The sequence below is a fragment of the Trichechus manatus genome, unplaced genomic scaffold (assembly GCF_000243295.1).
Source record: "Trichechus manatus latirostris isolate Lorelei unplaced genomic scaffold, TriManLat1.0 scaffold00106, whole genome shotgun sequence".
NCBI lineage: Eukaryota > Metazoa > Chordata > Mammalia > Sirenia > Trichechidae > Trichechus > Trichechus manatus.
This window is the reverse complement of record NW_004444042.1, coordinates 9959234-9977785: the sequence shown is the minus strand read 5'-3', so window position 1 is coordinate 9977785 and position 18552 is coordinate 9959234. Positions and strand designations below refer to the sequence as shown.

Sequence of the window (18552 nt, the reverse complement as noted above, 5' to 3'; positions counted from 1 at the left end):
GAGAAAGCAAAATAATTAAACCTGAAGGATGGATGGACTAAGGAACTTTGAAGACAAGTATGCTCTGTGGAATATGAAAATGATGAGAATCTGCAGCAATGAGTATTAATCTCACAGACACATTTTCTGAAAAATTAAAGGCGATTTAGGAGTATTACCTACAGGGCCAGGGCTTTTATGCCAACATATTTGGTTTGTTTTGGAAGCAGACATCTTCTAGAATATATATATATATACACACACGCATATATTAATTGTACTTTAGATGAAGGTTTACAGAACAAACTATCTTCTCATTCCTAAAATATTTTTTAAAAATCATTGTAATGTTAGAGGAAAATGCTATTTACCACCACAACTGCCAAGGAGTGCAGATCCTGTTCCATGAACAGAACTTCTCTTGTCAAGGTTGGACAGGCGAAAGCAGGGCTGGAGAGTTTGGGGATAGAGGCTGGTAGAAGCTGAATGGCTGCATCGATCAAAACATAAATGTGGGCTTTCTACTGGCAAGCTCGTGGCAGGGATGAGGACAGGAGAAGAGAACGCCAGAAAGATAGCAAGGGGCACAGTTGTTATATAGAGTGTTGCAGCCAGGGAAACATCCCCACTGGAAGCATGGACTTTTAAAAACCAAGTGATCTAATATTCCAGTGTGAAGCTGTTTGCAGATTTGTGGCAAGTCCCCATCCATCCCCTGATCCTGATTGAAGCCTGCTGCACGCAATGTTTTGTGTGAATGAGATATTTGGGAAAATCCAGAAGGACTGAATCCATGGGAAATGATGTGATGTGGAGCAGGGCCAGCAAGGGTGGAGTGGAGCCATAATCCATGGGCTGAACTGAGTCAGAGCCAGAGGTGAGCACAAAATCATAAATCCTCAACACTCACTGCCCTTCTCCCCTTTCCTGGGAATTTACAGAACTCTCAAGAAGGACACTGGACTTCCCAGGGGGTCAGATCTTCTTCTTTAGATGTTAAAGGATAGAGGCGCTCCAGCTGAAATCTGGGTCACATTCATAAAATGTGCATTGCCTCCTTGATCTTGTCAACCACCATTTTGCTAACCGTTTAACTTTTCAGGAATGTAACCACAGCTTTTGGGGAGGGTTGCTGTTTGTAAGGAGTCCCCGGGTGGCTCAGATGGTTAAGCTCTTGACTACTAGCTGAAAGGTTGGCAGTTCGAACCCATCCAGAGGTGCCTTGGAAGACAGGCCTAGCAATCTGCTTCTGAAAGGTCACAGCCTTGAAAACCCTACGGAGCAGTTCTATTTTGCACGCATGGTGGGTTGACACGAGCTGGAATCGACTCGATGGCAGTGAACAGTTCGTAAGCTAGTAGACTACAGTGGTTAAGAGCAGGGACACTAGAGCCAGATAGCTTGAGTTTGGACCTTGGCTCTGCAGCTTCTTAACTATGTGAGTTTGGACAAGCTATTTCACCTCTCTGAGCCTCAGTTATTCATCTGTAAAATGGGGGTGATAATATAAATATTCCATCCAGAGGGCTTTGGGGACAATCAATTATACTATTGCAGATAAAGTGGGCAGAACAATTCGCACAGTCATTACATAAGTCCCTAAGTAAGTCTCAGTGCCTGGGACATGGTTAAAAAAAAAAAACAAAAACAAACCAAACCCACTGCCATTGAGTTGATTCTGACTCATAGCGACCCTATAGGACAGAGTAGAACTGCCCCACAGGGTTTCCAAGGTTGGTGGGTTCCAACTGCTGACCTTTTGGTTAGCAGCTGAGCACTTTAACCACTGTGCCACCAGGGCTCCATTGGCATGTGGTAGAAGCTCAATAATTAGTAATGAGGCTGCCTGTGGGTTCCCTGACCTCTGCTCAAACCTACTCAGAATCCTGTGTCTTGGCTCCAGGAGGGGCAGAGCCCCTTTCTCAGGTGTCTTCAACTACCCTCTGCCCTTGGGTTTTCTAGAACATGATAAAACCAGGTGAGCCCCATGCTGGCAGTAGCACTGGGGCTTTCTCCATGGGAGTGGGGATGGTTCAGTGCAGCCCGTCCCCTCTCCTGGAATAAACACACGCCAACTACCGACAGGAGAGCGTTATTGTCCTCTCTAAGGGAGGGCAGTGTTTTATTTAACAGACTCTACGCAGTAGGAAAGCAGGTGCTACTCTTCAGGTGGTAAGGGCAGAAGCACTCCTGCCTTTGGGGAAGGCTTTCGCACCCCATAGGCAGTGCCACAGGGACTGCTCAGCTCTCTGCCTTTGGCTCGGACCCTTTGTCTTCTGAGTTGTGGCTCGACTGCATGCGGAGAACTTGTGCAGCTCCAACGTACTCTGGGGGAAGGGGAGAGACAGCAGGCAGGAGAGGATGACGAGGAGGGGCCAGGCCCTAGCTGGAGCTGCCCTGGGGGCCCAGCAGACCCCTCATCTCTGCAAGGCCACCGCTGACGTGTGAGAGCAGAGGGAAGACGCCCAGCTTGAGCTCAGGTTCTCCTCTCAGTTCTGCTGGTGACCTGGGACAAGCTGCTTCCCTTCTTTGAGCCGCACCACCACCCTCTCTCAAGAGTCAGGTAACAGATACCATATCAATTAAGCGCCTAATCCAGACACTCTGACAGCTCACAGGATCTCAGGCTGCCTGCAGGGGCCTTACAGTCATGTGTGTGTGTGTGTGTGCGTGCGTGCGTGCGTGTGTGTGTGTGTGTGTGTGTGTGTGTGTGTGTGGCAGGGGAGGGGAGATGAAGCACGTCTTGGATATCTATTCACTACCTCCTTCTGGCTAGTCCCTGGGTGGTGCAAACAGTTAAGCACTCAACTACTAGCTGAAAAGTTGGTGTCCGAACCCACCCAGGGGCGCCTGGAAGTCAAGCCTGGTGATCTGCTTCCGAAAGATCACAGCCTTGAAAACCCTATGGAGCAGCTCTACTCTGCACACATGGGGTCACCGTGCTCAAAGGCAACTAACAACAACTCTCCCCAATACCCACCTCCCCCCCAGGCTACGGCACAGCCTCATCCCTACTTCCCAACCTCCACAGTCCATTCTCCACACCGCAGCCAGAGGGATTGTTTTAAAATATTTCCAGGGCTCAGGGCACCCACCCAAAAGAGTCACAGGACTTGCATTTCCCACCAGGCCTGTGTGGACCGCTTCCGCCGCCCAGCTCAGTTCTTACCACTTCCCTGTCACAAGGCCCGGCACCCTGGTCTACTTGCTCTTCCACAAACACTCCAGGCTCATGGTTGCAGGGCCCCCCAGACCTAGGTGGCTGGATTTTTTCCAGTCCTTCAGCTCCAGGCGCTCACTCCCCTCCCCCAGTCTCTCTTCCTATCCATCACATCACCTGCTTTATTTTCCTTCTGGCTCTTGCTGCCTGCAGATGGTTTTCTCATGTGCTGTCTGCACCCTCCTCACTAGAACGTAAGCTCTGGGAGACAGGAGCTTGTCTGAATGCCTTCCCCGTGATTCCCAGAGCCCAGCACATAGTAGGTGCTAAACAGGTATTTGTTGAATGAATGAATGAATGGATAAATATTTGAACAAATGAATGGACAAAATGAGCAGCTTCCTTGGGCAGGGACCCATTTCCAAGGTGCCTTGACTACTCTGAGGAATCTAGCCAGGGAGCCCCCAGATGCCCCACCGCGTGGAATCTTACCTGGCTTTTCGCTCCTTGGTACAGGTGGTGACTTCGTCTTCTTCGAGGATTGACTACAACCAAATGCAAAGGAGAGGCTGGGAGGTGAGGCTGGAATCCACTCGGCCAAGTGCAAGGTGAGGAAGGGGGTGCAATCAGCTGTCTACTCCAGGAAGAGGCAAGAAGGGCCCCTCCTCAAAAGCCCCAAAGCATCTGTCCATGGCTGTCACCAGGTGGACTTCCTGCCCCACCTCAGGAAGGACTCCATCACCTGCCACGACCACTGAGAACCAAGGCCTGGTAAATCCCTGGAGCTGTAAGGGAGGCCTGGCCTGCTGTATTAGAATCTCTAGGAATCTGCATTTTAACACACTCCCAGGGTGACCCTGAGCCCTGCTGGGCTTGGGAACAACAGCTTTAGAATCAGTCAGGCCTGAGTCTGAATCCCAATTCTTTTGCTGACCAGCCGAGTGACCCTGGGCAGGTCATTTTCTCATATGTAAAACGGATGCAATACTGTCTCAGTGAGCTGCTGTGTGGACTAGAAAGATGTAAAATGCCCCGCGGTGCCAGGCAAGCGCAGTGGGAACCCCGTACTGCGTTACATTGCTGCCACTTAGGCACTACTCGCCTGCTTTGTGAGGCCTTCCCTGATCTCCCTTCCCCTAATTTGTCATCCTCCTCCTCTGGCCATCTCACACCCACAGAAAGGAACTTCTGCATGCCCTGTGTTAGCATTACTTCTCTACCTGCGTCTTCCCACAGACCAAGAGCTTCCGGAGGGCTAGACACATCTTACCCAGCCCTGTGTTGCTGCCACGGACATTGGTGACCCCCTCGGGCCTCCCCTGCAGCCAGCAGCTCTGAGTCTGGCCTAGCCCAGCAGGTCTTCCAGCAATGTGATAGGATTGGAGCCACGGCCAGGTTCCCTTCTCTAGGCCCCACCGGCCTCACCTGTGAGTGCCTTGGGAACAGAAGATCAGGTGAGGGGGGTGAAGCCCACCTGTAGTATGGCTGTTGCTTCTCTTGGGGTGCATCTTGAGCTTCTTGAAGCTGGTTCAGGAGTTTTTCTGTCGGAATAGAGACTAGGGGCTGGGAGAGTAGCTGAGCAACTGCTGTCTGCAGGAGTCCCAGCGCCAGGTCCTTTTCTGTAAGCACAGCCCCGGGCAAGGTCCTCAGGGCAGGACCCCAAGGGCACCCTTCTTGCGCCTGGATGGGGCAGGGAGCAGGGCCTCCAGCACTTCTGTCCCACCTGCTCCAGGGCAGCTTTCTCTAACCCTCTCACCTTTTGCTCAGAGGTCCCCACGACGGAGATCCCAATGAGGGAGGCCCCCACTTCTCTCCTTGCCCCTGTGTGTGCAGAGCCCCGGCCCCTCCACGCCCCTCTCTCAGCGTACAGTCACATGTGTACCTTGTTCCTGTGCCTCTCTGGCCTTCCTGGCCACCCCCTTGCCCTCTCTGGGAAGCCATCAAGCCTTCACTCTCCAGGAAGCCTTCTCCAATGAGCCCTCATTCTCCTCACCCCTCGCCCTTCCACTTACTCCTCCCCCTGCCCCTTGTGCACTGTAGGTGTATTCTTGCGCCCACGAGTGTACCCGGGTGTTCTTAGGTGTGTGTATTTGTATCAGTGTGTCACAGTGGTGGTGTGAGAGGCTGTGTAGAGCTAAATATGGCCCATAGATTTCTCCCTCCCAGCTGTCTAGGTGGCCTCAGCACGAAGAAGGGGTCGCCTCAAAGGAGAGAGGCCACAGAAACCCTGCTGAGGAACAGCAGAGGAGAGACAGTGCCATTGGCAGCTGGAAAGGGTCAGTTTGAGGCTCCAAATAAGGAGAAGAGGCCCAGACTCCCTGTGGTGGGAGTCAAGCGACATTGGAGTCCTGTGGAACCAGAGAGAAGGAAGGACCTCAGCAGCTGCCTGCCTTACCCTTTGGGGGAGCACAGAGTAGCCAGAACTGGATGGCGCTCAGTGAGTCTGTTTGCAGGATCTGGCAGAGGAGCTCCAGGATCTGTGGGCAGGAGGAGGGTGTGGTCAGTGGGCTGGCTGGCAGGTACGGCCAGGAGCCCAGGTGAACCTGGCTTCAGAGGGCGTGAGGGCTCCTCTCCTATAGCGGGCTCCCAGAGCCACATGCTTAGCTAAACTGGTCCCCACAACAGTCCCTGCTTCCCCTCTGCAAGGGACTTGGCACATCACAGAGGGCTATCTCTCCCAACAGCCCTGGAGGAAAATTCTTGGCCTCCCACAGGGCAGGTGAGGATCAGAGGCCTGGAGAGAGGAGGACACGTAGCAGGGAGCTTGTGGCAGGACTAGGCCTCAGAAACCAGATATGTGGACCCCTCACCCCTTCAGGACTCTCCCCGGGGCCCCTCACTGGGAAGGCAAAGTCACAGCTGGCCAGGCAGCGCCTCAGAGATGCACCGAGTCCCAAATGCGCTGGTCCTTGGCTTGGGGATTTTGAGAACCCCACAGATCTCCCCACCCTGAAGCTCCCCAAGTCTGGAAGTGTTAGCAAAGAGGTGAGGTGGTCCCAGTGGGTGGCCTGAAGGTCAGGGTTGGCTGGCTCTGTACATGACTCAGCCTGGGGTGCCTTCCTGCTGATCAGCGTGTACACTTGGCTCCCAGCCGCCTTCTTAGCCTTTGGCATCTCTTCTACTTCAGGGCCCGTTTTCCCCCATGCTTGCCAGTCAGGGATCATTGAGAAAAGATCCAGCTCTGTCTTGGACAGGCTACGGGGGATCCCTAGGCCAGGTTGCTGGTGGTGGCAGTGGCTATGGCTGGCTGAAGTTGGGCGCCTCCGTGGGAGGTGGAACCCCTGGAGTCCTAGGAGAGTGGGGTCTCCTCAGCTCTTGGCAGCCAGTCATCCCAGGACCCAGAGGGGCCTTTATGCCCCCAGCAGGTCTGCCTTGTCCTTGGCAGACTGGGAAGTGTGCAAGGCCTATCCCCACATCTATACGTGCTTGGGTGCCCACCCTCACCCCCAGGTCCCCATCCACTGTGGTTACCCACCCTGGTATGCTCCTGGGCCCTTCCCCATTCTCCACATCCAACTTACCTGCCCTGTGCCCCCTCCCCACGGGACCCGAGAACCTAATTCCAGGCAAGGCGAGGCTGCCCTGTGGTGGAGAAAGTACTGTGTTCTAGTCCCAGCTATGCTGCTCTCTCTCTGGGGGGCCTGGGCCAAGAAATGTCACCTGGCAGGGCCTCAGCCTCCCCATCTGTGGCATGGGGACCCCAGACCCTATCTGCTCTATCCACTTCACTGGCCAGTTTTCAGTCTCCAAAAGGACCACATGCCTGGAAGCACTGGACAAAAGGAAGGTGTTGAGATGCTTGGCTCAGTGTCTGAGCTTGTCTGGAGAACGTGTGCATTTAAACAGGGACCTTTGATGCCTTAACTCGTAGGAATGAGCAGTGGATTCATTTCAGGTCTTGATGGGGGAACCTGAACATGGAGGAGGTGGGCTTTGTGCTTTGCGTAAGCATCGGCCAGACCCGTTAGAATGTGGGGAGACAAGGCTGGGAGTAGCCTTGTAGTGCTATAGGGAGCAGCGTACCATCATGGGGAACATACTAGGCAGGACCTCCAACCCCCATGTCTCTTATTCTACCTTTATAGCTCCCTTCATGAGCTCATCAAATACCAGAGCTGGAACAGACCTTCAATGATAACGTGCTCACACATCCCAGTTTGTATAGATGAGGAGGCTAAGGCCCCCGAGAGGGCAAAGAACTTCCACAGAAAGAGAAAGGGTTATACAGAAACCTGGAGACAGCAGGGGACTAGAGCCCAGGCTCCTGACTTCCAGGTCTGAGGTTTCTGAGTCTTAAAAAGTCTTAGGTGACAGTCTCCTGGGAGCGGCCACACTTTCAAGCAGTTTGTAGGCATCCTAGGTGGGAGAGCTGGGAGCAGGAACCATCCTAGTCTCCCGAGGGCCCGCAGTTTCCAGCCTTCCCCGAGTCTCACCAGCAGCTCCTGGTCCTGCAGCACGAAGGTCTGGACTCCTCCATCTCGGCCTGAAGGGTGGTTGCGCTGGCCCTGGCGGGAGCTGCGGCAGCCAGTGGCATGGGTGGAAGCTGGGATGAGCCTCCCAGTCTCGGCCGAGTACTTTGCCCCCTGCTCTCGCTGTGGCTCCTCCTTTTGCAGGAAGAAAAGTAGCAGAGACTCCAGGCATTGAGAGATGGGGAGGGAGAAAGCAAGGAAGAGAATGAGGAGTCCAGGTCCCAGCTCCACCTGCCCTGCTGGCTCTCCCTCCACAATGTCATCCTCCCTCCTTCCTGGACACAGCATGACAGCATTGCCAGGGACCTGACGTATCGTCCAGGGCACTCCACCTCATCCTAGATGCCCCCTTCAGCATCTCTGACCCGCTCCCAGTGGAGAGCCCTTACTTTATAACCAACTGCCATCAAGTCGATTCCGACTCATGGTAACGCCATGTGTCTCAAAGTAAAACTGTGCTCCATAGAGTTTTCAATGGCTGAACTTCAGGAAGTAGATCACCAGGACTTTCTTCTAAGGCACCTCTGGGTGGACTAGCGCCTTTCAGTTGGCAGCCAAGTCATTAACCATTTGCACCACCTTCCGTTATAAAAACCCATTGCTGTCGAGTCAATTCCCACTCATAGCTAGTCTATAGGACAGAGTAGAACTGCCCCACAGGGTTTCCAAGGCTGTAATCTTTACAGAAGCAAACTGCCACATCTTTCTTCTGCAGAGCAGCTGGTGAGTTCAAATCACTGACCTTTCAGTTAGCAGCCGAGCGTTTAACCACTGCACCACCAGGGCTCCCCTTCCGTTATAAAAACCCAAACCAGTTGCCATTGAGTGGATTCCAACTCATAGCGACCCTGTAGGACAGAGTAGAACTGCCCCATAGGGTTTCCAAAGAGCGGTTGGTGAATTCAAACTGCCAACCTTTTGATTGGCAGCCCAGCTCTTAACCACTGTGCCACCAGGGCTCCCCTCTAGGGCTTAAACTAACAAAAGCTCTTCCTCCTGGAAGTCAGCATCAGAAGATTGAAAGCTAGACACCCCTTTGTGGTCCTCCTCCTTCCTCCTGGGCAGGTCCTCCCCACTGCTGCTTCCCATCCCCCCTCCATTAGAGATTTAAAAATAGCATCCTGTGCTAAAGCTCCCACTGCCTGCCTTAATTTCTAGCTCAGCCGCCCCCAGGTCCTTTCCACCCGGCAGCTTGACATCCTTTCTTTGTCCTGGGAATCCCTCCTCCAGCCAGGCTTCTGCACACGAGGTCAGGGGGCCGCTGCCCCTGCAATTCCAGTTAAGACTGGTAATATCCATATCCCCATTTTCAAGATAAGAAAACAGAAACCCAGACAGCTTAGCTGATTGGCCCTGAGTCCTCAGTGAGTCAGCCACAGGGCAGGGACGGGAAGCCAGGCCTCCAACTTTCTACTCTGCCCAAGACAAGCCGCAGGACCAGACCCAAAGCAGCAGGCTTGTCCTCAGGCGGCATCCAGCCACCTTCAAGCTGCCTTCCAACTATCCTCACTGTTTTATCACTAAATAGCGCTCACGAGGTCACCCCCACCCTGTTGGAAAACCTGCAGTGACGCTCCACTCCTTATGAGTTTAGAGACTAAACTAAGCTTAGAATTGAAGTACAGACTCCGCCTCCTCGCATTCACAGTCATGCTCCCTTGCTATCTTACCCACCACTGCTCCCACTTACAACTTCGCTCCTCTTCCCCCACCCTGTCTCTAAAGATGTCCTGCATTTGCCAGCTTCGGTGTTTTGTGCCAGTTGCCTCTGCCCAGAATGCTCCCCAGTCCACTTGTAAACATCCCACTTATATTTGAGGGGCCCCCCCCATGCCACCTCTTCTACGAATCCTTCTTGAATTCCACCACCTAAGCATGCTGTCTTCCTCCTTTGATCCCTTGCTGTGACCCTCCTCTCTTAGTGTTCATGGGCCCTCCTGCCCAGAGCCAAGGGCAGAGCCTCCATCGGCTGGGTTGAACCTACTCTGGAGGGACTGTATTACAAAGGGATGGATCCATTTCACCTCATCACGGGGGAGCATCTTTGTTCTGCACCCACCTCTTTGTTCTTCATCTCATTCTCCTTGGTGAAGACGGCCACCCTGGAAGCCAGGTCCTTCAACTCCCTCTTCCAGGTCTCTGGGAGGAGGGGACAAGAGCCTGCCAGCTGATATCTGGGGTTGCTCCTGTGTCCCCTCCCGCTGGCACCAGGTGGTGGGACGGACGTGAGAGTGTAAGTAGGGGAGCCTCCTCTCCTTCCTAGCCTTCCTGCCCCGCGTCTTAAAGGGAAAGGGGCAGGTGGTGCCCTTCAGGGAGGAGATCAGGAATTAGAAGATGTGTATTTGTGTGCAGTTGCTCCAGGAAGGGCTGATATTGAGGTCTTAGCCTATGGTATCACTGGAAGACGCTGGAGAACATTTGGCTAGGTGTGCCTAGATGTGTATGGTTCAATATAGTTTTGCCTCTTTTGAGTACCTGCAGCCAGGACTGCGATTCAGCAGCTATAACTGTTCCTGTTATTAAAATATTGCACTTCTTCCCTGGTAGGTTGGCAAACAGCCACTGCTTCGGGTCTTCTGAATCTCTCTGCCCTGCACTGGCTGTGCTGGCCCCACCCCAGAATCACCCTTACTCCCAACTTGACTTTCCCACACCCCACTATCTGAAAGGGCAAGGCCCGGGAGAGCAGAAGCCTCCAGAACGCTGCTCCAGCACTATGCCTGATTGTTCTGTTTGGGCTGGGCATACAGGTTACCAATATTTCCTATAGCCTTCCTGTCTATATCTGTATGTCACATGACTGTTACCAAAATCTGCTTATTGCAATTCAAATACCTGAAATGCAAGCAGGTGTGCATTTCTGAAGGCTAGGACTTGTGGAGTGGGGAGTAATGCAGAGATGTATTGGCCCAAGGAGATGAGGAAAAGAGTGGGGTACCCGACTGGACCCCACAGACTTAAGGCAATGACCTTTTCCTTCCCAGGCACCTGCCCACATGGGGCAGCCCTCAGGGAGCAGTGTGAGTCCCAAGGGAGGGAGGGTGTGTGGCCCAAGTACGCACCAGAAGAAAGCCGAGGGTCTCGATTGGACTGTGGGTCTCCGATGGGGCCAGAGATGGTGGGCATCGTCATCAGACAGTGGGCTGAGATCATGGCCGGAGGCAATGGGGCCAGAGAGAACTTGTCCCGGACGACACAGACGGGCTTCCCAGTGAGATCTGTGAAGGGTTAGAGGCTGTGGGAAGGGGATCTGGGCGGACCCCAGGAGCTCCGGGTGGCACGGAGGAGGCCGGTGGTTAGGGAGAGTACTGGCCCCACTTCGTGCAGTAACCACAGATCATTAGAGCTGGGAGTGGCTCCCAGCTCGTACGACCTAGATCAGGTGTTTCTCCTACCCATGGGGACACTTAGCATGGTTAGGGGAAGGGACCCATCAGGGTCATGGAGCCAGTTGGGCAGGGGTAAGATAAGAACCCAGGCTTCTTGGTACCCTAGTCCAGGGGTCCTTCTGTCTTTCTATGGCAGGGGAATCAACTGCTGGTGTGAGCACCCAGGGGTAGGCCACATAAGGACGTTGGGGCGGGGGCATGAAATCACAGTCAGTGAAGGGAGGGGCATGTGCTCACATCACAGGGAGCCAGCTCTAGCTAGACCCTCTGACACCCTGGGCAAGGTCGAGTGCGGGGCTGCCTGGAGGAGGTGGTGAGGCAGATTTACTCGTGAGGACCCTTCCAGCCTAAGGACTGGGTGATTCCTATATAATGATTGAAATAGTTAAGCTTTGAGGACCAGCATGGTTAGGACTTAATGAGGTTGCTCACGCTTTCCTTCCTGAAGGACTTTCCTTTTGCTCCTAGGACACCCCGCTCTCCTGTTTCCTCCTACCTCATCTCAATGTTGGGGTACCCCGGGCTCAGTCCACGGGCCCTGCTCTCCTCTGTCTATAAGAATTCTGGGATGGTCTCATCCAGCAAGCCACTTAAAACACCATCTCTATTCCAATGGCTTACACGCTTGCATCTCTCCTCTGACTCCAGATCCAACTGCCTACTACTGTACACCTCTACCTAGCTGTCTAAAAGGCGTCTCACATTTCACATCCCACAAGTCCGAGACATAGTTCCTGATTCACCTGCCGCATCACACCACCCCTCCTCCCACTTCTTTGTCTCAGTAAACGAACTCTGGTTTTCCAGTTGCTAGGGCCGGAAAGCTTGACCCCTTACCTGCAATCATTCAGGGAACCTGTTGGCTTTACTTTCTCTCTATCTCTAGAATAGGGCTACTAAATAACTCTTCTATTGGTACCCTCCTGATCCGAGCCACTATCAAGACAGAGGCCAGGCTGGCCTTATTAAAATGTGCCACTTCTGTCACTTCTTTGCTCTCAATCCTCCAATGGCTTCTACCTAACCCAGCAAGATGGCTTAATGATGACTACTGTGGCCTACAAGGGCCACATGACCATCTCCTTTCTCTCCTCCCGTTTACTCTGCTTCCTTGCTGTTTCTCAGTCAGAGCCAGTATGCTCCTGCCTCTGGGCCTTTGCACTTTCTGTTCCCTCTGCCTGGGACATTCTTCCTCTTCATATCCATATCGTTTAGCCCTCTCTTCCTTTCGTTCTTTGCTTAAATGTCATGTTATTGGGAGGTCTTCCCAAGCACCTTTTAAAAATAGCAATCTCTCTTTCCCAGCCTTGGCACTTAGGCACTTCAACATCTTCTCTATTTACTGTTCATCCCCACTAAGAGTCAGCTCCACGAGGGCAGAGACTATATTTTTTTCACTGTTGTATCCCCAGGACCAAGAAAATGCTTGACCCATAGTTCATACTCAGTGTTTGATGGGTGAATGGCCAAGTGGATGAAATAGCCTGATTTAGACAGCAGAGCACAGCTCTGGGGCAGGCTTTCATCAGTTTCTCTGATTTGTGAAATGGGGAGCGTGAGCCCTATCCTAGGAGCCTGTGACTCTCTCCAGCCCCCTCTGAGAAGGAGCCTGGACTGGCAACCAGGGGCACTGGCTTTGAGTCAGCCTTGGCCACTTGGCAGCTCTGTGACTCTGGCCAAGCTCCTGTACTCTTTGGGGCATTGGAAACAGGGACTGGGGTAAATACTTCCTTTCCAGTTCTCCGACCTATTAGTTAGCCTCCCCCCGCACCCCACCAGCCAGACCCTGGTGTCCCGCCCTACCTTGGATGTGGGTCACGCGCTGGGGGTGGGGGTGGTGCCGGGAGAAGAAGGAGTGGTGGCTGAGGCGCCCAAAGCGGTAGGCACCAGGGGTTTGGGGCTTGGGGGTCCTCACTGCCTCTTGGGTCAGCTCGAAATCCACGATGCCTGGGATCACCAGTTCTCTCTGTGGCCCGCTGTCCCCGTGACTCCTTGGCCTGGGCCCTGACTTCTTCTCAGTCTTCGGCTCAGCCTTTGGACTGAAGGAGAGGGTCAAGAAGAAGTGAATAGAGCTCAGAGCTTATTACAGAGTCCATTCCTGAGGCACTCTGAAATCTGGTTTCTAGGGTTTCGCTAAACCCTCATGGTATCCAAAGCTCCCCCAGAATCCCTTCCCAATTGGTGCAATCCAGTCCCAGTGACCCTTCTATCCTAAGATGCTTTAGCAGGGAGCTAGGATCCATTTGAGAGAATTCAGGTGGAATCTCCCAGGGTCCCAGTTTTCTCCCAAGATCATCTTTAAAACCAGAAAGAGAAGCCACAGACCCACCTACTCATCCAAACACCTGGGATTGGAGAAAAGGCACCTTATATATACCCCAGGGGCAGAAGGCAGACTCCAGAAAGGGCCTCTCCCCAAGCTAAGCAGTCAGCAGCCAAGGAGAAGCCAGCTATGGGCTGTCACCTTCCCCCCGCCCTCAGGGGCAGTCTTTGCCTAGACTCAGTGTCCAGGGGTCAAAGCTGGAGCCAAGGCCAGACCATGTGAGCAAGTCCTTTTCCTGTGGGAGCCCCTCCCAGGAGATGCAGCTCTCGGGGAGGCAGCTGTCAGGGCTGAGACGCTGTAGGGAAGCTTCAAGTTCTCGCTTCACTGGTGAGAAGCCGTCTCAGGTTCCCTGTCCTCCACCCTGCACCCTTCCAGATCCTGAGGGTGCCGAACCTCTGTCCCTGGTGGAAGAGGTAAGTCCAGCATGGATGCAAAGAGGGACACTCCCCACCAGGAGTCTGGTGGGACAACCTGCCTGCTTGCTGTCTGCACTCCCTTCTCCTGGTGGCCCTGGCTGGAGGGAGGCCCTCTGGAGGAGAACGGATGGATTCTGGATACTCTAAGCAAGGCGTGCTGCCCCGGGACCCTCTGAGAACTTTGCTGACCAGGCCCCTGAGTTTCCTGTTCCATTCTTGATTCACCTGTAAGGGACCTGGGACTTAAAGAAATAAAGCAAACCTTCTCTGAAAGTTACAGTTAGCTGGTCTCCTCTATCCGCAACTAATGGAGGAAATCACCCCCTGAGAAACCCTGGGATTCCTGTGCTCAGGACTCCTACCTCCCTGGCATCATACCACCTCCCTACCAGAGAGGGGACAGCCCATGACCTGGGCTATCTGGGCCTGAGAACCTACTGGGGCCTGGCTGATAGCAGTGGAAGGAGAAAGAGGACTGCCTCTCTTGGATGCCCAGTCTATTGAGTTCCACTAAGACCACTTTTGTCTTTCACTTTGCCCTATTGCCCACCCCTGCACCACCACCTCCTCAGTCATTCGGGCAGGTCTTACCTCATCCGTGGATGTTCATTCAAATGGGTCCTCACCTCTGTAGCCATTGTAGGATTTCTAATGGAATAAAGACCAATGCACTTAATACCAGTGTTGAAGAGAATGTGAACAGCAGGAACTCTCACAGATGTGGTGGAAGTGTAAACTGAGCAGACACTTTGAGGAAAAAATTGGTAATATCTTGTAAAATTGAACATTTGCATGCCACATCACCCAGTGATTCTTCTCCCAGATATATATCCAAGAAAGACTCTTGCAGATGCACAACAGGGACTATTCATAAGAATTTTCATACTAACATTGCCTAAAATAGCAAAAACCTGGTGACAATCCCAATGTCAAATGGTATTGGAATTAATAAAGAATCTGTGCTACATTCACATCATGGAAATGAATGAACCACAGTGACACAAAACTACAAGGATCAAACTTACAAATATAATTATAAGTGAAGGAAAGCAAGTCCCTGAACACTGTATAGTATGAGATCTTAAAAAAAAGTTCCAAAGCAAGCAAAATTATCATAAATAAGTGATAAAACTTAAAAAAAAAAAAAAAAGGTGAGAAAATGCTAAACACAATATTCAGTTAGTGGCTATTTTTGAGAAAAGGTGGGAAGATGGGGTAGGAGAGGAGCTATCTTAGTTATCTAGTACTGCCATAACAGAAGTAACACAAGTGGACGGCTTTAACAAAGAGAAATTTATTCTCTCACAGTCTAGGAGGCTGGAAGTCCACATTTAGGGTGCCAGCTCCAGGGGAAGGCTGTCTCTCTCTATTGGATCTGGGTGAAGTTCGTTGTCATCAATCTTCCCCTGGTCTAGTCGCTTCTCCTTTCAGGGACCTGGGGTTCAAAGGATTCGCTCTTCTCCTGGTGCTTTTTTCTTGGTGGTATGAAGTCCCTTTCCTCTCTGCTCAATTCTCTTCTTTATATCTCAAAAGAGAGTGACTCAAGATACAACCTAATCCTGTGGATTGAGCCCTGTCTCGTTAATATAACTGCCTCTAATCCTGCTCATTAACATCATTTTAAAAAAAACAACAAAAAACCATTGCCATCGAGTCAATTCCGACTCATATCGACCCTATAGGACAGAGTAGTACTGCCCCATAGGGTTTCCAAGGAACATCTGGTAGATTTGAACTGCCAACCTTTTGGTTAGCAGCCGTAGCTCTTAACCACTACGCCACCAGGGTTTCCACATTAGTGTCATAGAGGCTAGGATTTACAACACATAGATAATCACAGCAGATTACAAAATGGTGGACAACCACACAACACTGGGAATCATGCCCTAGCCATGTTGACACACATTTTGGGGAGACATAATTCAGTCTATAACAGGAGCTCAATAAGGGCATGTGCTGTTGATATTGTTCTATTTCTTGGTTTTGATGGTACAATTATTAGTGTTCAGTATACTATTAAATAAATTTATTAAATGGATGAGATGATAGGTGTCAAAACCAAGAATTGTGATTTATCTAAACCTGTGGGCTTGAAAAAATTTTGTGTATGTGTCTATCCAACTATACCATGGACTGCTGTAAGAATGAACAACTCTGTCTTGGATGAAGTACAGCCAGAATGCTCCTTAGAAGCAAGGATGGTGAGACTTTGTCTCATAACGTACTTTGGACATGTTATCAGAGAGACCAGTCCCTGGAGAAGGACATTATGCTTGGTAAAATAGAGGGTCAGTGGAAAAGAGGAAGACTTTCAACGAGATGGATTGACACAGTGGCTATAACAATAATCTCAAACACAGCAACGACTGTGAGGATGGTGCAGCACGAGGCAGTGTTTCATTCTGTATGTAGAGTCACTATGAGTCAGAACCAATTCGATGGCACCTAACAACAACAACATATCCAGCTAACTGTGAATTTCGGAGATACACACACACACACACACACACACACACACACACACAGACACATGAAACCGAAGGGCTAGGGTTGCAGATGCCAGGGATGGGGGTGGGACAGAAAATCAGTGCACTTTGAGAATCAACCCTGAAGCCACAGAAGCACAAGGAGGGACCTTTGAGACCCCTCAGTGCCAGCCTTTTGTCAGGTTAGGGCAGGATGGTCGGCACTCCCTGAGCTCAGAAAAGAGGAGAGTCTTGCTGAGGTCACAGACCAAGGGACCAGAGCCCAGGCCTCCTGACTCACAGGCTCCTGATCTTTTCTGTAAAGAGAAAAACAATGGGCAGAGCTTCCTTTTAAGGAATTATGGACATTCTTGATGATGGGGACTGGGCTCTAGAGTACAGAGATGCTGCAGGCTTGGGGACAGGAGCTCCAAACTCCCATGCCCACAGGCAAAGCTACTCTTTAGAACAGAAACTTACAAATTCTTTTTGACTGTGACCACAATAAGAAATGTCTTTTTACATCAAGACTCAATTCACACATGCATGTGTACGCACTTGTGTATATGTACAAAACGGAAGCAAGAATGCCCTGAAGCAATCCTCACCCCGCCTACATGTGATGCACACTGAGACTTTGATCCTATTTTTTCTGTTTTCATTTTGTCAGTGTTAGGCATGACCCATTAAATTGACTTTATAAGCCACTAATAGGTCACAACTCACAGCTGCTGCAGAGAGGTCTGCCCCTGCTCTGCTCCTTCCTCTCTTCCCCTGGGCCCCCATGTGGCTGGGCACCAGGGGTCTGAACGCTCACATCAGTCCAGAGACACGGCTGCCGTCTTCCCCACGTCCACCCCTCTGGGCCCTCCCCCATGGCCAGGCTCCATGCCCATTTCCTTCCCCGAGAGAAGTCTCTGGACTCACCAAGGAACGTGCCCACTATAACATGTGGGGGAGAAGCCCTGCTGCCTGAGCAGGAGCCAGAGGACAAATCAGCATGAAGCCTTCTGGGTTCCGTAGGCAAGTCTGTCTGCTTTGTGACTGCACTGAGCCCAGTGGTTGCTAGGTTACCCATAGACAACTCCAGAACCACTCCCCAGCACCCCTCTCCCTCACCCCTCACCCAGCTCCTTTTCCCCTCTCCTGGCTTGTGGAGGAGCTTCCCTCTCCCTCCAAGCTTCCTCTCTACCTGGCGTCCAGAGTTTTCAGTGGGGACCAAGGGAGAAAACCAGAGACTGGGCCTGGTTTTGCCAGCGACTAGCAAGCAGAGAGGAAAACTGGCAAAGATCGTTGGTGGGGCTGGGTCTCTGCTTTGTCAGCCTGACTGGGCCTAGGGAAAGGCAGCCGATGCTGGAGAGGGGTCTGCCTGCGTGGATCCTGTTTCTGGGGACTGATTTCCAGAGGGGTAGATGGAGAGGATGAGACTGCCCACTTGACCCAGAGCCGTCCCTCCAGCTCCATTGTAGGCAGGACAGCCTGGTGGGATGAGTCTAGGTTTTCGGTTGGACAGGGTTCTTGATCTGGATTCTGACACTTCTTAGGTATTACCTAGGGTAAGTCACCTATACTGCTAGCGATGCAGAATAGGGGCAAGAATCCTGGATTCAAATCTCAGTTCTGCTACTTCCTGTCTGTGTGACCTCAGACAATCTACTGATGTCTCTGAGCCTCAGTTCCTGTATCTCTAAAATGAAGGTGATACCAGCACTTATTGTCACAGGATTATCGGGAAAATCAAGTCCATTAATATACACTAAAGTGTTTAGTTAGTGCAGGACTGGGCAATGATTCGTCCTATTATACATATGGTCGCCATGTGTCGGAGTTGACTCAATGGCAAATAACAAAGTATTTAAAATAGTGCCTGGTACCAAGTACTATCTCTTACTATTATTACCTTCTCTGGGCCCGTGAAGTGAGGTACCCTCACCTTCTTCTCGGGTTATTGCAAAAGACAAACAAGCTAAGGGAAGTAAAGCACGTAGTCATATGCCTGGTACACAAGAGATGCTCAAAAATAATAATTTTTAATCATGATTATTGGTAATTTGATGGAGGTAGGATTATACAGTGGGATGAGTCCTTAGTTTGAGAATTACCGTAGGTAATTCACTTCACTTCTCTGAGGCTCAACTAGGGCATCTGTAAAAGAGGGTTAAGGATAACCCTTAGCATACAGGGCTGTGATGGGGTTAGAGAGCATGAGGGGTGTGAATAGGTTCTGTAAACTATAGCACAGTTTGCAGATGGTGCCTGATGCTGTTGTAGGAATGAGGCCCATGGCCCTCAGAACTAATGAGGACTGAGTCTATTCGAGTGTCTTTGTTCTTAGCACCCCCCACGCCCCC

At 51.5% G+C, this 18552-nt stretch overlaps 1 protein-coding gene across 1 annotated transcript; it reads right to left on the bottom strand.

Moving 5' to 3' along the window:
• Positions 1-2220: 2220 nt before the first annotated feature.
• On the bottom strand, positions 2221-14374 carry TBATA (thymus, brain and testes associated). Its single transcript, XM_004383262.1, has 9 exons — positions 14328-14374; positions 12801-13036; positions 10671-10826; positions 9668-9747; positions 7573-7770; positions 5535-5616; positions 4614-4758; positions 3632-3684; positions 2221-2306 (listed from the first exon to the last, which is right to left on the bottom strand). The coding sequence occupies exons 1-9, from the start codon at positions 14372-14374 to the stop codon at positions 2221-2223; spliced, it is 1083 nt and encodes a 360-aa protein (XP_004383319.1).
• Between the last annotated feature and the right edge of the window lie 4178 nt (positions 14375-18552).